Here is a 22,295-nt window from a genome sequence, read left to right as displayed (position 1 = left end):
TGTTGTCTCTATGTATGTGTTTGAATCGCTGTTTTTAAAAAAATTCCGTCGGCAGGGCTTTTTTAGACTCAACTGGCGTTCAACACGTTTAGAAATTTAAGGGAAAGTGTAGCACTCTATACGCCCCTTCCGGTAATCTAGCATTTAAGCACCAACTCCGGTACAAAACACATACTCAACACGACCAAAAAACTTAAATTTTATCAGTCGAAAGATATGATCCCTTGAGCACTTGAAAACGTGAAGGCACGAAGCACGCGTAGCAAACTTTGAGGTGCGCGATTTCTGCGCGACATCCACGCAGGCGACAAAACAGGGAAAAATGAAGCAGAAACCACGCGCGACATAAGTGACTTTCCTCTGTGATTGAGGAGTGTTAATTTGAGCCCCTCCTCTTTCCCAACTTAATCAAATAAGGAAAACTCAAGCAAAATCAAAATAAGGATAAAGATTCATTCAAGCGCACCCTGGCCATTTATAGAAAAGCTACTCGCAGTCTGTTTAATGTTGCGCGACTCTCGCTCAAGCGCTCAAACACGAAATATTCTACATAGAAGCTATATAAAGGCCCTACAAGCTCTTTCCAGTCTTAGAAAACGACAACGGGGATGGAAAGTTCTATAATGGTCTTTACTCGCGCAACTACTCAGTTCAGTATAAAACTAACGCGCGAAACAATCACAGTTAAGTTCTAAGTCTTGTTTTCAGGAAAGAAAAATGTTGGAATATAAATCCTTTCTTGGCCATTTTCACGCGCGTTTTTCTATTTCTCTTTTATATGTTTTGCTAGCCCTACGAGCCCCTGAAAATATACAGTGAAAACAAAGTAAAAATATTCAGCGTAAACTACACACTAAGATAATAAGATCGTTGTTGTCAGTAATGAATGCCGAAACGAGCCCAATCGATCTTCTTGACAAGTACAATCTTTGAGGTTAGAAATTTCCGTCAGTGAAAAGTTCCTATCTTCAGATGTTCCTTTTCGCAGATCACTCCAGCCATGGCTTTTCAAATAAGTCGATTTGCGATTAAATAGAAAAGATAAATTAGTCGCAGCTTACTACTTTACATTACACAATACAAAGAGGGAGAAAAACGAGAATTTAATAGATGAAAAAATGCCGTTTGTAGCAAATCCTCGCAAGGTCAAGGAACAGGCGCTTTCGCGGGGCACAGCGCGAAACGCGATTCACGAGAGCCAAGCGCGAGAGCGAGCGGGGAACGCGAGAAAGGACTAACTAAAAATAAAGTTGATGACGAGTTTCCAATTTCTTATGACCAATCAGAAAAATTGCATACACTGCAGAGGCTGCCTGGGTACGAAGTTCATCGAGAAGTTGTCTGTCTAGCTTGTCGTCATGACAATTCTTGTTGCTAAGTAACGTCTCTGACTCAACCACTGCTTCATGAATTCTCGTGGACGCAATTCCAAATGAAAACTTAAAACTCTCTCTTCGACTGTACGTACACTACTAAAGAACACAAAGCACTCCATCATAAGCCTGAAAAAGGTTTCTGGTGTTTTCATTCTCAACTTTACAATTGAGCTTAAAAAGTAGGAATTATGAAAAATAAAACCCAATTTCAAGAGACAAACACCCACAAAAGTTTCCAGTGAGCTTTATTAGTGTTTGAGGACTTTCCCGCAAAATGAACACAGGTAATTGCGATTTTAAACGTATTTACAAGTTGCCAATCCTGCTGGCCAACGAGATAAAACACCAATTACATTAAAATTTACAACGCTTGAGTAAACTCAACCGTATCAAAATTCTCCTTACTATTACCATACATTTTCCATAATTCACCTTGGGAGAATTTGATTCAAATCAACAAACCTTTTAGTATGATCAGCTACTTCATCACCTGGTACCTCATAAATTTTATAAGAAGGTAAGGAGAATTTAGGAATTAAGTAACTTCTGTTGGATAGTGTAAATAAACTATCTGGGCTCCAACTGTGTAGTACAAAGGGAATCAATCTACAGACGCTCACAATAAATATAAATACTTAAAAACGCACTTGGGTAAGGCGTTGTCCTTAGACAAAGGAAGGAACTGTCAAGATACAACTTATCAAGGACCCACAGGTCGCCATCTACTTCTCTTTTTCTTTCCATCTATTTTGTACAATTTGACAAGAAGAATTTTGTTTTACATGCAAGACAATTTTTTCCTGAGATGACCAGATTATAAATTCCAATTAGTTGCTACTTCTTTTAGGTAGGGCAAAGAGAAGTCAAATTTCGATTTCCGCTGGAGTTCAATGTTTCAATTTTAGAATAAAACTAAAGAACTGAGGGAAGTTTACACCAAAAACATCCACTGACAACCTCGTTTCTAGGCTCTCTCCGCCTACTAAAGCCGAGGAAAAGAGAAACACCCTAGTAACAAGGTAGATGAACTATGAGGAAATCGCCAAAATGTTGCTGCTCAAAAGAATCCAACAAATGCCGAAGGTGTTATTCAGTAACTGAAAAAGACGAAAAAAGATTTAAAATGCTCATAAAGTTCCTGTGATGGTAACTGTGTCTACTTAATATTATTATCTGTATCCGTACTGCATTTCGTCATAGCTCGATCTCATTCTCGACACAGGGCGCCCATAAATATCAGTATCAGGTTCTGCTAAGTCAGATCCATAAGCCTCTGCGTATCCCGGCGACACAGGCCGACCATACCGGCTGCTGGGCCGAGCAATCTGACCTTGTGGGGGACCATAAGGCCCCTGGTCAGCCTCGTCATCTATCAAATGTCCCCACGTTCCCATGGCTGCTTCCTCCGCAGTTAAATATCTCATACCCTGATCAGGGTATCCCTGATACTGCGCCATGGCATACGGGCTAACGGGATGTCCCGCGGCATTCAGGTATGCCTCGCCGTTATACATCCCGTACTCGCCCGGATCCTCCATCATGTAATCCGGGGTCATGGCCCCTTCACGTGACATGAGCGTGACAGGGTCGTCGTATCCGGGATGACCGTAGAAGAGCTCGGGTCTATCGAGCGGATCACCGTCCATGAATGCGTCCTCACCGTACATCAACCCATCACTGTCTTCCATTGCCACTCGGTTTTCTACCATCTCCAGCCACTGAGAGTTGTGCCAGCGAAATTTCTCTGCTTGGATCTTCTTTGCCCATTCCTCATCATATTCCTAGAATTTAGAAACAAAAAATATCCCAGTTATTTTAAATGATTTAGACTATCAAAGTCAATTTACTAAAACGTGGTTGCGACCTAAATAGTTTTATTTTTTTATCTGGTTTCCATGACAGACTCTGAATGAACCGAGAAGGGATGACTAGAAATGTTGAATTTTGTTGAAGATCACTGTGACTTTTAGCAGTAGGTATTGCAAGTTCTTTAAACTCCTTCTTCGCCTTACCTATAAAGTAGCACTAACGTATGGGGAGCGATGTAAAATGTGGAAAGTGAACAGTAAACTTTTTGGCCTCAAATCAGTAATTTCCTTCTACTTCTCAAACTCATTAAAACAATGAAAATCCTACCGTAACTGTGAAGGAGGTTTGGATACCCGGAATTAATTAGCATAGATTTCAGGTTTACAATTTCAATTCTCCGTTTACTCCGTAGTTTTTGTTTCGTTTGAGAAGATATATCAAACACTCTAGACAGTGTTTCATCGGCTATCCAATCACCTCGAATTTCGTCAAAAAATACTCCGCTGCGCGTCGTATTTTCAACTCTCTTCTTGGTGTTTGAATATCCCGCTGAAACACTGTCTCTTGTGTTTGATATATTACTAAAAAACTAAAATAATAAAATATATATCACAGTGGCAAAGTCCTTAAAACGCGTGGCGAAGGACATCAAAAGGATAAAGACTGTAGCTTTGATACCTTCATAAAGGCATTACACCTTTACACACACAAGAAACAAGTATGTCAGTACAATACCATAATGATATCCAGCGTCTGGTCACAGACTTTGCGGATTTCTGTGTTCTTGTCATGCATAAGATCAATAAGATAAGCTGGAGCCTCTGAGAATCCACATGTTAAGGCTAAATATCAAGAGTGATCAATATGTGACTTCCCCTAAAAGGGGCTGTGTCACGAATTTTAGCTAAATTAAGGCATGGGAAAATGACCTTCAAGTTTAGTGAAATATAAACATAACCTCCTAAAACAGTGAAGGGACATTTCGATAGCACAGTAAATACAAAAGAAGGTACGGATGGCCAGAAATGACGAAGATTGAAACGGATTGCGATATGGGTTTTTGAAAAATGGTCCGGCGGAACAGTTTTCAAAGTTAATCTCGTTTGCTTGTAACTTTAAATTTTATCGCCCGGGAGACAAAGTTGGATACGATGAAGCTATGGTTTTGTCATTTAGATACATAGAAGTAATTCCTTTGCAAACATTAGGATTCATAGCGAGTATTTGGCAAAACTAAATAAAATAAACTTTAATCAGCCGTGACACAGTCCCTTTAAAATGCACCGTCAAGAAGACAAGTAAGTTACCTAGTGAGTAAAGCTTCTAACCAGAACCTTTTATATAGTGTTCAATTGAAATCTAAACAGATGGCCTCCAGCTTTACTAGAATTTCAAAAGGATACGTGTTTGTTTGATGATGACTTCTCTGGTCGCTTTGTGAAATATCATTTGGTAGAACACGTAAACTATTTGTAATACAACTTCGTCATCCTCTTGTTTAGCTGTGAAGGTGAAAGGTATGACATCTGCAAATCAGATACACTACAAACAACATGCTGAAGAAGTTCCTCAAAGAAGGGAATGGCGTTCGACATTTCGACTGAATGCAGTTGGACTGCATGTAATGTTCTATTATGTTGGGACATGCAGCTACACGCAAACCTAAAACAACTGTTCTCGCGTGCCACTTTTTCCCCGCTCGTATGTCACTTTAAAAACCCGCCCTTTGATTTCCTTACTAGGCTCCATTCCTGTTAAAGAGAAGTCACGAATCACTGTTTCAATCAATTGAAAGTAAACTACTTCTCATTTTCAGCGGCTTTTAGGAATGCAATCTTGATATGATCCTCGATCAGTGTAAGCTACAGAGTACTAAGTAGAGTACATGGAGTTGGTGAATCTTACCATTCAACAAGTCTATGAGCATTTGAATAATACCCTCCCTTGCGAACACAGTGGCGCACTCATCATCCAGGGACACCGTGCCAATCAAGATCACTACTTCAAGAACAAGATCATCTTCGGCTACACCTGCAATCAAAAATTATTCTACATGAGAAGGCAACGCCTCGTGGCCATTTTACAAAACGGAAAGTTTACCTCTTAAGAATTTCAAAAGAGTCACTCAAATTTTAAGTAGACCATGGTAGAAATGCGTGAAAATTCAAAGTTGCGCAAACAGTTTCATAGACAAATCGGAAAAGTACTTCATGCCATAATTTTACGTTACACAGAATACAGACTCACAATGTAAGCTCGTGATCTTCAGTTCAGTGCCAGCTGAGGCCTTGGCGAGTTCCACTGGTTCCAGTTAACTATCAGTTCAGTTATAGTTAGGCCGTGTGAAGCAGTGATGTACCATTAAATGTGAACAGTACCCCGGGTTAGCAGTGTTAATCTACCTTTCTACCTAGCAGAAAGCTGTTTTAACACAAACTTTTATTGTTCAAGCCAAAAAAAACATAACCAGCACTTCACATACTCCTTGTTATCACACTTTTATTTTAACTAACTAAGAACCAAACAGTGGCATATGCTATTCCACTGTTTCTCTCTTTCTGATTTTGATTCTGATGAACACTTCCAAATTTTATATCAGATGTATTATAAACAGCAATGAGATACTCTCTCACCTGGCTGTAGCTTAGTTTTAATGTAATTCAACATGTCATAATCGGTTAAGAGCTGTTGGAAGTTCACATCTTCTACTGTTAGGTTTCCCAAGATTCCCAGTGCCTCTAGTACAAACTCTTCATCTGGGCAGGTCCGCACAGCATTAGCAAGGTCACCAATGTATTCCTGTTTAGACACAATGGTGTAAGTTACATGATGGCCTAGGGCACGGAGTTCCCGGTGTCGTGGTCTGGCCTTGTTTTACGGGTTGGTGCTTTACATAGGGTTTACCTCATTGCCCCTTTCCCCCTTGGACAGAATTGTCCAAGGAAAATCACTATGATTACTATGATTACTTAGACATGAAGCAACTGTGCCATCACAATTACAAAACAAAACCTAGGAATTCAACACAAATACTTGCATGTATACCTACACCTTATAAAAAATTACTTTTCTGAAGAAGGGTGTACTTATTCAAGTTGCTATAAAATTAAGTATCTTTGTTTAATTAATTCCTTTGAAGTCACCAAAATGTGAGATAAGCTTGATTATCCTCTTAGAGGACTGCAGGATAAGTGCTTATTGATCAGCGAAGCTCTTTGTCTTGAAATACCACAAGCAATCATAATTTGAATTTCAGCCTCAATGCCTCTGCTCATTCAGACTAAAGAATTCACGCTGTGATTTCAGATAACTAGAAATGATGACCGGTAAGCTCAGTTGGTAGAGCGCCAACTGTTGTGTGGGAGGTCTCTGGTTGAACTCCCAGACTGGACCAACACTCAGAGTCTTAAAATAACTAAGAAGAATGTGCTGCCTTTGCAATAACATGCCTTTGCAAAGTCTTCTCGGATAAGGATGATAAACCGTTGGCCCCATCTCATGCATCTTCAGTGTTATATGGTCAGCAGGGCACATTAAAGAACATGCACACTCAAGTTATCGCAAAGAGTAGAGCACAGAGTTCCCAGTGTTGTGGTCTGGCCTTGTTTCACAGGTTGGCACTTCACTTATACTATGACTATGACGATGGACACTTAAAACTTTGGCGGAAAAACACTTTTGCATAAACTCGAGTAATATCATCGATTATGTAACAGCTTCAGCTCTAGCGTTCTGATTGGCTGTACTCTCCATACTGGCATGAATGTACTACTTACCAAAAACTGAGCCTTGGTAGGTCCATCGTGTTGTGAGATATTCCTGATCATCTTCAACAGTAAAGGATCATTAAACTTGAATGCTCTTCTCATCAGAAGCCTCAAGCCAGGCCCTTCACAAATCAGCTGTGCATTTCTCTTATTAGCCGCCAGGTTTATACCCAGTGCAATCAGTTCCAAGTCAATACGATCTCCAGGGCACTCCAACATCATCTGCATCATCTAATAAGCAACAACATAGTTGCTACAGGCATCAGTTTTCAAAATTCCCTGACTTTTCCCTGATAAAAATAAAATTTCCCTGACCAATATACACAAAATGTCAGATATAGTAGTGGCCTCCAGCCTCCACTTCCAAGAGAAATGCATCGCTGAGATCACATTGACCTGACATGTTTCTTCCAGCCATCAATTGTATGAAATCAGTCGTGTTTTATTCCAATTTTTCCTAACTTTTCTTCAAATTGTCAATTTTCCCTGAGTGACCCAAAATAAAGTTCCCTGACTTTTCCCTCAAGACCTTGAAGAATTTAATTTTTCCCTGACCATTTCCTGACCATTTTTGCATGATTCTTTTGAAACTTGGTAGATGGCTTAAACAAAAGAGGGATCACCTAGTTGAAAAGAGGCCTCGAGTCTAACCAATAATCTACGAAATATTTTTTTCCAAGGAATTCCTACATCCAGAAATAACAAACTAAGCTAATACGGAAGATGTAAACAGTGCCAAGATGTGATGAAAGGTGTGAGAGAGTTAAATGCATGCTATTGACCAGAATTTGTTCCTGATTGGTCAAAAACATCAGATATAATAAATCTACAATAAACCAAATTTTCAGAACCGAACAAGGTCCTTAAACCAGGGCTGTAATGTGCAGGACTGTTCACAGCCCTCTGTTTTCTCATAATTTTTTGTGGCCGTTGAATGTGGAAAAAGAGTCACAAGAGAACTGGATACCAGTGCAAAATGGAAGGCACAAGGGGTGGGGGTGGGGAGTGAGAAATAGCCTAGTAATGTGGATAAAACATGTAACTTAAAGTGTCGCCAACAAAAGTGTTTGCAAATGTAAATGATTGTTAAAATTTCCATGCCAAGAACTTACAATAGATATGCTACAACTTACAATAGGTATACTACAACTTACAATAGGTATACAATCTGTGTAGGTGAACATAGACTTGAATCTGTCATCCATACTGATGTGGTACAAGATACAAAGTACCACCACACTGTGAATCTCATTGGCTAAATGATGAAAAAATATTTAAAAAAAATTAGAAAATTAATTGCTTTGTCTGAAAAGGAAGTTTAATTTCAGCAAGACTCAGAATCACTCTGTTTAGGCTACAGATCAATGCATGAAGGCCATCCCAAATAATTGCTTTGGCTATATTTTCATGACATAGTGCAGTTATATATGAACCCAGAGGACATATGTGTTTGGCCAATTCTACACAAGAACTATAGAGGAGCTCTTAACTAGATCATTGATTAAGTTCAGTTTCTTCAGCATTAAGTGTCTAGGAGTATTTTGCTGCTTCCCCTCCCTCCCATATTTTTGATAGAATATTAGTCTTTGTCAGGTTACTTCTCAATAAGTATTGCCCTAATGATTTGTCCTTACACATTTATACTCTGGGATGAGAGGCACTGCAAAAGTAAATTTAGTTTCTTGCCCAAGAACATTACCCCAAAACACTGTAGGGCTTGAATTCTCTATCTCTCAATGCACTAACTAGCCTACAAGCAGGGTCACCTTTGGGTCTCACATACCAGTGGATAGCCGCGCAAAGATGTCAGCAAGTGATGTGAGCCAGTGGAGAACCAGCAAGACCAAAGGTAGGTCTGCTAGCATGCTATGCACTAACTCTTAGACCACTCAGTGACTCCTCATGACAATCAATTCAATGAAAATGTATTGTAACAATATCAGGTTACTGCGGTACAAATAAAGGACTGAACTTACAGACAAGTTGCACAAGTTTTGGTAGAAGGCCAGCTTTCACAGCCTTAGCTCGCAAATCTGTGTCAAAGGAGAGGTTCAGGAGCAGGCGAAGAGCAATGTTAAGAAGATCCTGAAACACAACAAACAGCAACATATAAAATTAGGGACCTGAGGCCAGGATAACTACAAACAGTAAGTAGCATTTCCTATAATAAGAGCTCTACAGAGTACTACACAAAAATGCATTTATGAAAAATCAAGAAGTGCGAAGAAATAATGCCTCTCATGCTTCATTGTGCACATTATACAAGTAGGTTACTGAATAAAGTTATTAACATTTATTGCCATTTTCAGTGATATGCAAACTCTGAAATTCAAAATCCAAATAACAATTGCATTTTTTCCTGTTGTCAATCATCATTATGGCGACAGCCAACAAACCATGAAAAACAGAAACAAACAAAATGGATCAAAATCCTCAAATCACAAATGGCAGACGTGAACTTTTGACCCGGTTGAAGTGAGCTTCTGTTTCCCCAGAGGTCAGCTAAGATGACTGATGGCAGCAAAAAGCGTAAACCGTTGGTTGAGGATTGAATTTCAGAGTTCGCATATCACTGAAAACCACAATAAGTACCTCATTTGAGTGAGGAATTAAGTTGGCCAGCTTCTCTAATATGCCACATTCAGCCTAGAAAAAAAAAATGAAAATGTGAAATTCCTATGTTAAATTGAGATATTGCACTGTATGAAAAAATCAGAGGAACCTTCTAATAAATATAAGTTAAAAAACAAAAGACCTACTAAGTTAAATATGAAATTTCAGTTGACTAAATACTTTTGAATGGCCCTCCTTTTATAACTTTATTTGTCCACAATATTTTAGATTGGTCATATTTAAATTACAATTTGGTTAATACCTTACCATTTCTGCTTTGTTTTCCACAAAAATACTAAGCTTTTTTAGAAAGGAAACAACCAGAATCAGTAAATCTACATTGTCCCTTTCCAACAATTGCACCAGCATGTAGACAATCTTCTTGTTCTTCATCTTCATCTCAACCTTAGCATCTTCAGCAAGATTTAGCAGCAAATATGACAAAACTAAAAGAATAAAAAAAGTAAGAATTAAAGTAAAAACTTTGAGCACAACTATCGAAATCCACACTGAAGTGAACAAAGACACCCATTTCTACTTACAGAAAATTACCAGTTAAAAAACATTGACAGTATGGGTACATACAACAGCCAGGTCCTACATTTGTAGTTCCCAGATCATAGGGAATTAGAAACACCACATTAGTTTAGTTGGTACGTGAATGACAGTGCAGGTGACATATGGAAGGGGCTGAAAATAATTTAACTTGAGTATGACTTGAATAATTTGCTGTGTTTGCTCTTAATATTACTGTACATCTGTTTGGTAATTAGTCACCTAGTAATTAATATGCGGCAGAAGAGTAAAAAGACTGATTTACAAACTGGTGAGTGTGGTGCACAGGATATAAATATATAAATAAGCAATCAGAGCATTGTAAAAAAAAAAAAGACAGTTTGCTGGTTTTTTTTTTGGTAAATTAAGTTCATAGTCTTTCACTTTACCTCTTAGTAGCTGTTCTTGTTTTTTGACAAGACCAAGAAATTTCTTGTAGCTTTTTTCATAGTCCTTTCTGTTATCACGTAATCATGTTAAGGCAATAAGAGACCAAACTTGAACAGAACAAAATAATAGTATGTTCCCTTTTACTGGACGTACTTATAATGGAAAACAACATGTCACGCAATAAATATAGGTTTTTCAGTCTCATTGCTTTTGTAGGATTATTAAATTTGTCTCTTCCTCCCCGCCACCTTTCTAAGAAGAACAACATTAGGCTCCACAGGGGTCACCAACTGCACTATAATGGTAGGAAGAACAGCTGCCAGCTGAAAGCAAACTTTAGGAATGAAGCAAAAATTAATGATCTAAAAATTAGTGTTAGCAGACCTTTGAGATATTGAGTATGCCAAGTATAAGATTGGGGCTTTTGATTTTTAACCATTTCTGTTCAAATGGCTTTATTTTGCTTCCCACGCTAGAACAAAGAAGCCTACACCCCAAAAATAACAACCTAAGGCACTTCTGTAAAAGGGACAGTAGCAAAGTCTGTCAGAAAGTGTAAATCTAAGATTCTCAGAAAAAAAGGATATTGTTTTTCTTCTTTTCTAATTCAGCAGACCACTGCTCATATCGTTTAATCTCATTTTCCATGACTTGCATACACATGGCACCAATCTTGTAATGGATAATGATTGAGTGGAACTGAGAGAAGCTGGAGAAACAGAAGAAAATGTACACAATGTTGGTGGTCAGCTCTGTGCTTTTCTTCCAGTCTTCTCGTAACTTTCTAGCCATGGCTCCCACGACTGGTTCTGCAAAAGAAGACAAATTAAAGGAAATCAAGCAAAACAGTGTATCGTCTGTGATCAGTTGAAAAAAAGAACATGTCACAAACTGTGCTGTGATAATCTCATGATCTACACTCTGACAAGGTCAGAGAGCAATAATTAAAAGAAGAGTTTTGAAAGTGTTATCTTAACTTTAACACTGTTTAAAGAAAAACTGATTTCCTAACAAGAACTCTGATCATGACTACGAGTTATTCATTTATTGCAGTTTTCAATGAAATGCAAACTCTGAAATTCAAAATCCAACTAATGATTGCGTTTTTTGCAGCCATCAACCATAAATATTGCGACAGCCAACGAACCATGAAAAGCAGAATCAAACAAAATGGATCAAAATCTACCAATCACAACTGACGGACATGACCTTTTGACTCGGTTGAAGTGAGCTTCTGTTTCCTGAGAGGTCCACTAAGCTGATTGATGACAGCAAAAAGTATAAACCCTGAGTTAAGGATTGAACTTTAGAGTTCACATATCACTGAAAACTGCAATAAAAAGTACCATTTGCTGCAAGCTCCTCCAAGTTGTCAGGATTTCTTGACAGTTGAAGGATGAGAGCTGTTCCTCTTATCTTGTCAGGAAGTTCTTCATACAGCAACTCCACATATTCCTCTATGTCGTTAATGTTGGCTTGTTCATCAAGCTAGAGTGAAGGAAAAAAAATTATTACAGAACTGATCTGAAGCCCAGTAGTACATTAACCATACAACTGCTCATCGCTACCCTTCCCCCCTTCATTAAGACCTTCTCTCATTGTAACCCCTCCCTCTCAAATGTCCAAAAAAAATTGAAAGCCCCTAGTTAATAAGACAATGTTAGTCAGTAGTTTCCCATATTTCACATGACCTGCAAGGTGATCTCAGGCAGCTCCAGGGACTTGCATTTCATGTTCTTTTTTGCACATTAGCTGCTTTTTTTTTTGCTGGTCTTTGAGGATCTCAAGTGCCTTTACATTGAAATTCTGCTTGTTGATCTTTGATCACCTCCCACTACAATCCCCCCCCCCCCCCTGTCTTTTATCAGTTCAGTAAGGTTTTCACTTATTAGACACTTGAAGTGTGATGATGCCTGGTAGTTTCTGCTCACAAGGTTGCCATGGGTACCTCTGTGCAGTGCTGGAAGTTTGCTTGGTAACAGCAACATACAAAGCATGATATCCGTCTAATTATCTATTTTTGATGAGTTTAACCATAAATGCCATAAACATTAAAAATAATAATTACAATCAGAGACTAGATTGGTTACAGCATAACAATCCAGAAATATTCATTGCCTATAATTTAATTTAAAACATTTACATTTACTTAATAAAACTTATGATATACATGTACCTCAGTGCCTTCAAATTCAGCAGCTGCATACTTCAAGCTGTCACCTTTGTCTTTACCTAGAGAGTGTTAGCAAGAGTTTACACAAAAAGATATCAGTCACCTAGTCAATCAAAAAAATCATGGACAAAAGCAACCTTACCAGACTGCAAACTACCAAAGGGTTTCAATAAAATTTAAAGTAGGAAGCTGGTCTGACTTAGAGCATCCAACTGTTTAAAAGAGTCTTTCTCAGTAACTTCAAATTAGAGAAAAAAGGTACATGTAGCCAACTTTCCTTCGCCAGGTATAGCAAAGTAGTCGATGCGTTTCATCAGCCATGTCCAGTGCTTACTGAAAGCACTGAATGAATCGAACCCGTCTGGCTGAGCTGAGCCACATATGAGATCTTTTGTGAATTCCTTAAAATTTGATATACACTGTATTTAACAGACTAAATTCATGAAACTTATGAATTAGGAGATGCTCCTTCTTAGTCCAATTTCAGTTGCAGATATACATCTGTTAGCTTTCAAACAGTCATGGTACTTTGTCGGTATTAATTTTTAGGAAAAAAAACCCCCCCCAAAAGGAAAAAGAAAAAAAAAAAAAAAAAAAGGGCCCCCCCCGGGGGGGGGCGCAATTCAACCCTGTGAGAAAACGTAACAGGTCAACTGATGTATACTTGCCAACTTTTTCTGGGTGAAAGGCGTGAGAGTTTTATTCTGAGAGTACCAGGATTTCGGATTTTCCGAAGAAGACACGACTATGTCCGAAGATTTCTGAAGACGTTCTGAACATAACCCGGTTCCAGTCCCAGGACACGTTTTGCTTAACACGACCTCGTTCCCAATGCTTTTCTTGTCAAAACTCTGAGATTTCGGGGAAAGTATCATCATTTACTCATTTTACATGGAGTTTTCATTTCTTGCATTGGTTTGAGTTTACATTTTTTTTGGAAAGTGTGTCAGTAATGGTTGTAGTAACTCATATTTTTCAACTAGACGTGAGAAATTGGTTCGTGAGCGTGAGAACGAAGTTTTCAACTCGCAGGCATGAGACTCATGCCTAAGGTGGGTGACTTGGCAGGTTTACTGATGTATACAGGAAGTCTTAAAAAGAACCAACAACAAGAAAATCACCTTTCGTCTTGCCTGCATCCTTCCTGTTCTGCAGGTAGTATAACAACTGTTCCACTTCAGGGAGCTTGGAAGGATGAATAAGCTTGCACTTTTCAATGACTTCTGTAGCTAGCTTTGCTATATTAGTGGTGGAATTTAGACTCTGTAGACGAATTCTGTCAACAAAGTATTAATATTGAGAAAGTTGTGACAGAAGCAATATAAAACTTGTGATGATAAGGAAGAGTGCTTTTCAAGGAAATGTGGTAACGAGTACTAGCAAATAACTGGCGCTGGAATTCATAGAAATATATGCTTGGGGTTATTTCATTAGCTACGAAAAGCAAAGCTCAATGACTACCGGTAAAACAATGCACGTCTAAACAGGATATATCTTATTTTTGATTAGGGTCTTGCACTGGGCTTCTTTAAGATTATTTAGACCTAAAATTGCTCAATATATAAACATGCATTGGACTTGTTCACGTCTTGAACTGACCTTATGAATGGTACAAAATCCCATTCATAACTAAAACAAGGTACTACATGTATAAATGGCTCTAAATTGGGTATTTTAGCTGCGTCTTCCCTGCAATGGACTGGCATCCAATCCAGGGGGTAAAAATATACTACTAGCTGATTAATGGTAAAGAATTAACCAGGACAAGCTCTGGCCTGATGGGTCACTAGGCTTGAATGCAGAGTCACTTTACATGACTTTACTCCATAAAGCCGCTTCTTATTTTTTATAGTTCTCAATAATTATTTGTACTGAAGATGAATTTTTCAACAATGATACGAGCATGGGACAAGAAAAATTCTGGTCCCCGACGTGAATCGACCCATGGCCTCCCAGATACCGGTTGGGCGCTCTAACCAACTGAGCTACGAGAGACTCGTGGTGAGCTGGGCCATTTTCTAGGTTGATATGTGACACGCGTCCTGCATACTGCTAGGATCAGCAATGTCGAAATCATCATGTGTTGTAAATACAAAGATGGTAAATAATCTCGGTGATAAATAATGAAGATGAATTTTTCATCTTCATTATTTATCACCGACTTAAAATTTACCATCTTTGTTATTTACAATAAAACATATTATTTGTACTATTTATTTATTAAAAGACGTTTAACTTAACAAAATTATTGTTCTTCATGAACTAACACCAATATAAAATGTTTTATTTCACAAAAAGTGCAACGAATTTGTGCAGCAGAGGCTTTTGCTGGTTATGCATTTAATGTGATCATTTTAACCTATGCGTAACTAGGAAACGAAAAACGCTCAAACCACAGTTGGCGGGAGAAAAATAATTTGCAGTGTTGATGAAATTTTCGCACTATATATGGTAACAGTACAATAATTTGAAGTATTCTTTATTTCATCTTAGCTTCTTAAGCAGCCCTTTGTGTTGCTGTCCGTTAACCAGCGAGTAATCATTACAAGCTAATTTACTTGAATTAATACAAGTTCAACTTACATTTTCTGACATTCCTTCCGCTCGCCCAACATGGGCTCTCCCATCTCGCCAAGAATAACAGCTTCCAGCTCATAGTTAACGATAATCGCTTTTTCCGTGGGATGAGCATCGATACTTCCTCCCTTTACCCTCCTAAACGAGGGAAAGACTTAGTCAGAAATCAACAAAAACAAGCTAAAACGCGCGAAGCGAAGGTGCAGCGAACGACAAATTTGTCAAGCATCTCTTAAAGGCTCAGTTTTTGTAGCAGTTCACTTATTTCTCACAAACAAACTCACCTCTTAAGATATCTTGCCTCGTCTTGCATTTTAAACTTCTGCTGAGGCTAGAAAATGTTTTTCCTGGCTTTAAAATAAAGGCTCTCCAACCTTGACGAAGCGAACAACATTTCTTCAGCTGCCATTTTCATAGTATTACCCGTGTTGCATTCTGGGAAATCAGTTTTCAAGAGTGGAACGGACTACTGTTTTGGAAAGAGGAATTCGCTTTTCCGGTTATGATTTTCCGACAAATTGTACTGGACTTTTCTTATTCAAGGAAACAGAACGGAAAGAAAATTTAATATGAGAATGCACGCATATGTTCTAAACTGGCGGTCTACATCTATTTTTCAAAAAAGGAATCGAAATAAAACTGGCTTGCATTGTTTCTATCTTGTGTTATTTTGATGTCTGTTCCTGGATCCAGTTTATTAAAAGCCATTTAAACAAGTTATGCTTTCTCGGGTTTAGCTTCCACTGAAGAAAAACATCCCAAGAAAGAAATTCTTATACAGAGCCTGGGCCGCATAGGCATGAGAAGAAATCACTGACGAAACCAGAACTGAGAAAATGAGGTTCAAAACGGTGACTGGGATGAGTGAATACAAAATTAACCAAAAGAAAGTGAAGAAATTTTAATAGTAGCTACATTCCTATATGAAGTGCGTTGAGCTCGCAAATGAATGCCCCCATAGCCCGCGCTTTCCTTATCCATGGTAGGTACGCGGTATACGTAGTGTGGTCAAGGCGAACGTGGGCTCTGGGAACGAGATTGACAGCTCGCGTTCGGCTTGTCAGCGCGCGCGTTGTTTAATGCGATGACGTAACAATGGTTCAACTGACAGTTTAGAAAAAAGTGCAAACTCGGGAAGCGCTTTGGAAACAAAATGCTCTTTCAAAGGTATGACCGCAACTAACTTCAGAGCTTTAGACGACCTACTTTTACAACAAAAAGGACAACCAAGAATGTGATCTTGACTTGGCGAGAATGGAGATCGGCGAACTTGCTGGTATGTACGTAAAACGTTTGTTAAAATTTTAGCTTTTAGTCATTTGCAAGACATGGAACCACGGTAGGCGAAGCGCAAATATTTTATGCCAAATCGTGAAGAGAACATCGAAAAAACAAAAATATTTTAGTGAAAAGGTTGTACAGAGGTTCATTTGAAGAAACAACTAACAAAAAAAATCGAGATTCTGCGACAAAGTTGGGGAACGAACCTTTTTTTTACTGCAAGTAGACGCCTTTCGTTCAGGGTGCGCGCTCGCAAGACGGACTGTTTGCACTCTTGAAAGGGACAAATACCAAGGTTTGAGAAGGGTTGCATTCTGATTTACGTGGAAGACAAACAAATAGTTTAATAGTTCGTGGTTGAATTCCTTTATATATATTTTACCGGTAACTCTCTGATCCAGTGCGCCGAGCTCTTAAAAACCAAATATTCCGATAACCACGAACGCGCGTCCGCTTGTCAGTGCGCGCGCGTGCTTTTCATCGTGTTGACGTGACAATGGTTCAATTGATGACAGTTTAGAAACAAGTAGAAAACTCGGGAAGCGCTTTGAAAACAAAATGCTCTTTCAAAGACATAACCGCAACTAACTTCAGAGCTTAAACAGCCTACTTTCACAACAAAAAGGACAACTAAGAATGCGATCTTGAAGTGGAGAGAAATTAGATCGGCGGACTTGCTGGTAAGTACATAAAAACATTTGATAAAATGTTAGCTTTTTGCCATCTGCAAGACATAAAACCACGATGAGCGAATATTTAGCAAATCGAGAAAATAGAGAAAAACAAAAATATTTCAGTAAAAAGGTTGTACAGAGTTTCATTTGGCGAAACAACGAAAAGAAAAAAAAAAAGATTGCGACAAAGTTGGAGAACGAAATTTTTTTTCCTGCAAGTAGACGCCTTTCGCTCGCGGTGCGCGCTCGCAAGAGGGACTGTTTGCAGTCTTGAAAGAGACAAGTACCAAGGTTGCATTCTGAATTCGCGGAAGACCAATTCACAGTTTTATAGGTTATGTTGAATTCCTTAATACATCTGCAAGCTAAGAAAGGATCTTAGGATTTGAACGCGAAGTCGAAACAAGCATTTTCTCGCGCGCGGCGGAATACTTCGCTTAAAACAAAGATCAAGGTTATCGACTACACGCCTTCGCCTTCGCTTGCTAATACACAACAACAACAGCAGCAATATCAACAATACAGACGACGGCAACAACAACAACAACAACAACAACAACAACAACGACAAGAGTAGAGTAGGGGAGCAGTATGAATTCATATGAGTGCAAACAGCAGCCCTTTCTCGCAGTGATAACTATTGTCAAACAAACACACATCAACAACGACTATGGCGTTTTCCTTCTTTTTTAATTTATTGGACTGCAGTCCCACAACGTTCTATCGGAGTTTACAAATAAATACATCTTTTCATCCACATTTTCGTGTCGGCTATAAATTGATCTATACATTGCTAAATATTTTCGTCTTTCGGGATGCCATAAAACTAGGCTTTCATTATTTCCCCCCTTCCTCTATTTTCAAGTAATAAAATTAATCGACGAAAAAACGCTAGTTTCGACGATTCTGTCTTAAAGGAGCTATGATTCTGATCCTAAAAGAGCTATGATATCATATACCAAGTCATTTTTCAATGAACAAGTTAGTATTTAAAATGACATAGGTCCTTATAGCGTGCTTTCTTTTTTTCAACCGATCAGAAACAAAGCTAAAACCAATCGTGTCTGACGTACGCGAATTAACCACCGCTTGGCGCCGGCTGTGTGTTTTGCTTCGAGTTCTGATTGGTTAATTGAGTAATTTTCCTGTGTTGTGATTGGTCAGATGTGATCGCTTTAGATTTTGTCTGTCAGATTTTATTCTGCGCCTTACGAATATCCCACTTTCCCCGCAAGTGAATACCAATCATTTTCAAAATCGGTCTCGAAATTCTCTTAACTTCTTATCGTGCAGATTCTATAGCTCTTGTTGGGAGAATTAGGTTTTAGGTAGAGAATCTAGAAACGCACGCTGGGCATCCGTTCAGTCACTGTCCGTCGATAATTGATAGAAATTAGTGAATGCTTCTTATTCCAGCGATTGTCATAGTAATTCGATCCTCCACACCAAGATCAGTGGCAACGTCGTGGAATCTGAGGAAAAATGAAATGAGGTCAATGCAACAAGTCAACAACTGAGCACGAAAAATATTCAGTACACCAGTAATTCAGACACGGACAGACAGTTTACACAGACAGACAATTAACTAACCACAATGCTAGTCTATTGACTTACCTATCGGCAGATGCTCTGAGTAACTCATTGATATGCGTCAACGTTTGACTTGGTGTCACTTCAAGTGCTTCCAATACGTTGCAGAAGTAATCTGGTAAAAACAGAAACAACGTACTTCATTACATTTCAGCATAACCAAAAAAGTTGCTGTGGATGGCTTAAATTTAACAAAGTCACCCCCCACTGACCCGGGTAAATTTGAAAACGCATCATTTTTCTCCGGTTAGGCCAACCGTCCACACTGAACCGGCAATTTCGGTCACCGAAAACGGTTCTTTTAAAAAACGCTCGCCAAAGTGGGTATCGTTTTCAAATTTACCCGGGTTAATGTGGACGGAAAACATTTTACGTGGCGTTTTCAAATTTCTCCGTTTTCAAATTAATCCGGGTCAGTGTGGACGGGATAAATTTATCAGTTAACGTTCTTTTTCGTTCCGCATTTTTCGCTTTTTCTCCTTTTTTCTTCGGCACTTATGTTGCAGAGCTAGTGCCAGACGTCCACCCATTATACAGCTGGATTGGTAGTATTTCCCGCTCCTTTAGAGCCAGATGGCAGACATTAACTCTCCTAGAAGTTTCCCGCGCATTTGGTATTCGTCAAAGCATCTATATCGGCCAATAGCTGATTAGTAAATTACTACTATTTTCCCGCCTTTTTGGGGCTGGACGGTAGAAACCACCTCACAAGCCAAATAGCTGTTAAGTGAATTGCAAGTAGTTTCCCGCACTTTTTTAGCTAACAAATGTCGCCTTGCCTATATCAGCCAATGGCCGTTGAGTGATTTGCGATTAGTTTCCCGCCCTTTTTTTAGCTAACAGACGTCACGTTACCTATATCAGCCAATAGCTGTTGAGTGGAGTATGGAGTCAGCTCATGGATCCTCAGGATACTCTCTGTGTAAGCCTGCATGGTGCCACGTGCGATGGAACCAAGCCAATAAGTGCCGGGGTGGTGTTCATCTTCATCTAAAGACAAGCAACACAAAAAGCACTGTTATTACAAGGCTTCGTTTTATTTTTTACCTCTTGCTAAGAACGTTCAATCCATACAAAAGCGGAAGACTATCTTCTTTTAACGATCTGACAAGGATCAACTTTTCAGGAGTGAATACACTGACGTCCAGTTCTGTATGTGTTAGTATGCGCCAGTTCACAAACGGCATCACAAGAAACAAGTCAGGAATACTAAAAATACAGCCTAGCTACACAACGTTCTCGTTACATAGCAGCGATTTTCCCCGGAATGTTTTTTTTTTCAAGTTTTTAGGCATTACTCTACGTAAACGCACACTTCTAAAACTTCAGTTTCCTAAAAGAAAATGGATTGCATTGTTACGCAAATAAACACGCAAGATAGAAGTTATAGATATAATTTCATAAATTATTCTATTACAATTTAAGGCATAGAAACACAAAGAAAACGAAAGGGTAACGGGTACGAAAATTTACTGGTTGTGTCTATTTTCACAAATCTGAAACTTTCTCCGCGATTCTTTTTTTTGCAGTTATAGGCATACCTTGTTGATCTGGGAAGGGCAGGTTCCCCGCTTTCATGGCAGCCTCTAATGCAGGGTTTTCTTGAGTTATGAATGGCTCCAGTTGTTGAGGAAGAGTCAAAAGGTAATCGCCAATCTGATTATAACAAAAAAATGTCAGTCAAGAAGAGCTCTAACTTCAAATTAAACACAGTGACAGTCATTACAGCTGGGCTGTGCAGTAAGGAGTTAGCTTACCGGCGCAAGCTAGCTCAAGATTGGTTTGGAGATGTGTATGATGACTAAAAAGACAACAACTGCTTTATTTGTAGCTAGAGTCATACGCGTTGTTAACTAATAATAATAATAATAATAATAATAATAATAATAAAAAAAAAAAAAAATTTTTTTTTAATAAAAATAATAATCATTTGTATAGCGCCAATTCCATACATTCAAAGGCGCTTGACAATGTTAAAAAGTAAAATATTAATTAAATAAATTACAATTTACTTTGAATTTAAAGGCTACTGGTAGATTCCATGTTGCAAACGCAAAACACGAAGAAAACGCGACTTACTGGAAGCTCAGCCATAATATAAAGTGGGTTATTATCTTATTACCATTGTGAACTACATCTAGATGCTTTAATACGTTTCTTTTATTTCTCTAACTACATAGGCCGTTGCATCGCATTTAGCTTTACAACGTCTCTACAGCAGGACAACAGAGCCACTTATAGTGGCCACTAAACTTACGTTAAGTTAGAGTGTAGAAATGAATACTTACATGTGTAATGTATCCAAGCGGAGATAAGCTGAATGTGGGCAGTTCATCACTTAACGCTGCTCCAGACTCGGGAGACTTGGCCGACCAAACCTGAACAATTGGAAAAGGTACCGCAAAAACATTTTGAATTACAATACATGGAAGCACAGACATCCGAACACTAAAACATGTACACTTGACAATCAGTTACAATTCAACGCTGTAAACAAGAAGGATCGAATGCGTCAATGCTTGGCAACTTTCGTAATTTGCAACCATTTTACTTCTCTAAATTATGAAATTATGAATTTATGAAAGAGGGTATGGGAGACAGATATTTCAACACCTAAACGACTTTCAGTACTACAATAGAAGAACTCTGCGACACCAAAAAGAAAAAACCCATTTGAGGGAAAACACTGCAGCTAACGAAAAAATTAAACCCATAAACAAACTAAAGCACATTAACACCAGATATTACCTGAAGTTTAGGAGTTTGAGCTAACTGTTGCCTTATTTGGATGAACACGATGTCAAAAGCAAAAGTGTGCACTCGCTCGTTCAAGGCCTGCAACTGCTCAGCGACACTGGAGAGGACAGTAGCAGATTCACCAGCTAAACACAAACAAAAACAGGTACAAATAAGAAAATTCATTCCAAATGACACTAAAATATCAGACTTCCATATTGAAGTAACGAGCAGTACTTAAAATAAAGGTATCTGGAGCAGGATAAGTAACACAGGTGGTGTAAGGACAGTTATATACAACACAGGAGTATAGGGCTGTATATATCATGCAAGAGTAAGTACGGGTAGATCTAACATAGGAGGAACGAGCAATATACATAACACAGGAGAAAGACGCAGTATACATCACACAGGAGGAAGGAGCAGTATATATAACACAAGAGAAAAACGCGGTATATAAAACACAGGAGGAAGGTGCAGTATATATAACACAGTAGGAAGGCGCAGTATATATAACACTGGAGGAAGGAGCAGTATATATAACACAGGAGGAAGGAGCAGTATATATAACACAGGAGGAAGGAGCAGTATATATAACACAGGAGAAAGTAGCAGTATAATAACACAGGAGGAAGGAGCAGTATATATGACACAGGAGAAAGGTGCAGTATATATGACACAGGAGAAACGAGCAGTATATATAACACAGGAGAAAGGAGCGGTACATATAACACAGGAGAAAGGTGCAGTATAC

The 22,295-nt window shown here is 38.7% G+C and overlaps 2 protein-coding genes across 2 annotated transcripts in view; both read right to left on the bottom strand.

Moving 5' to 3' along the window:
- Nucleotides 1–1,604: 1,604 nt before the first annotated feature.
- Nucleotides 1,605–15,682, bottom strand: LOC144663861 (kinesin-associated protein 3-like). Its single transcript, XM_078524940.1, has 17 exons — nt 15,545–15,682; nt 15,267–15,398; nt 13,805–13,959; nt 12,687–12,742; nt 11,857–11,998; nt 11,098–11,319; nt 10,510–10,587; nt 9,833–10,011; nt 9,545–9,598; nt 8,929–9,037; nt 8,107–8,207; nt 6,962–7,183; nt 5,819–5,984; nt 5,091–5,216; nt 4,589–4,687; nt 3,921–4,006; nt 1,605–3,157 (listed from the first exon to the last, which is right to left on the bottom strand). Exons 1-17 carry the CDS (start codon nt 15,571–15,573, stop codon nt 2,546–2,548), a joined length of 2,568 nt encoding a protein of 855 aa, XP_078381066.1. The 5' UTR covers nt 15,574–15,682; the 3' UTR covers nt 1,605–2,545.
- Nucleotides 15,683–17,886: 2,204 nt separating this feature from the next.
- LOC144663770 (conserved oligomeric Golgi complex subunit 7-like) overlaps nt 17,887–22,295 on the bottom strand; it is a 33,728-nt gene continuing 29,319 nt past the window's right edge. The window contains exons 18-23 of the mRNA XM_078524841.1: nt 21,554–21,687; nt 21,094–21,183; nt 20,347–20,461; nt 19,661–19,795; nt 18,830–18,920; nt 17,887–18,687 (exon numbers count right to left, since the gene is read on the bottom strand). Coding sequence (XP_078380967.1) covers nt 18,609–18,687; nt 18,830–18,920; nt 19,661–19,795; nt 20,347–20,461; nt 21,094–21,183; nt 21,554–21,687 — 644 coding nt within the window. The 3' untranslated portion in view covers nt 17,887–18,608. The remainder of the gene's footprint in view (nt 18,688–18,829; nt 18,921–19,660; nt 19,796–20,346; nt 20,462–21,093; nt 21,184–21,553; nt 21,688–22,295) is intronic.

This window comes from Oculina patagonica, chromosome 1 (genome assembly GCF_052425735.1).
Source record: "Oculina patagonica isolate OP01 chromosome 1, crgOcupat, whole genome shotgun sequence".
Classification (NCBI taxonomy): Eukaryota; Metazoa; Cnidaria; class Anthozoa; order Scleractinia; family Oculinidae; genus Oculina; species Oculina patagonica.
This window is presented reverse-complemented; position numbering and strand designations above follow the sequence as displayed.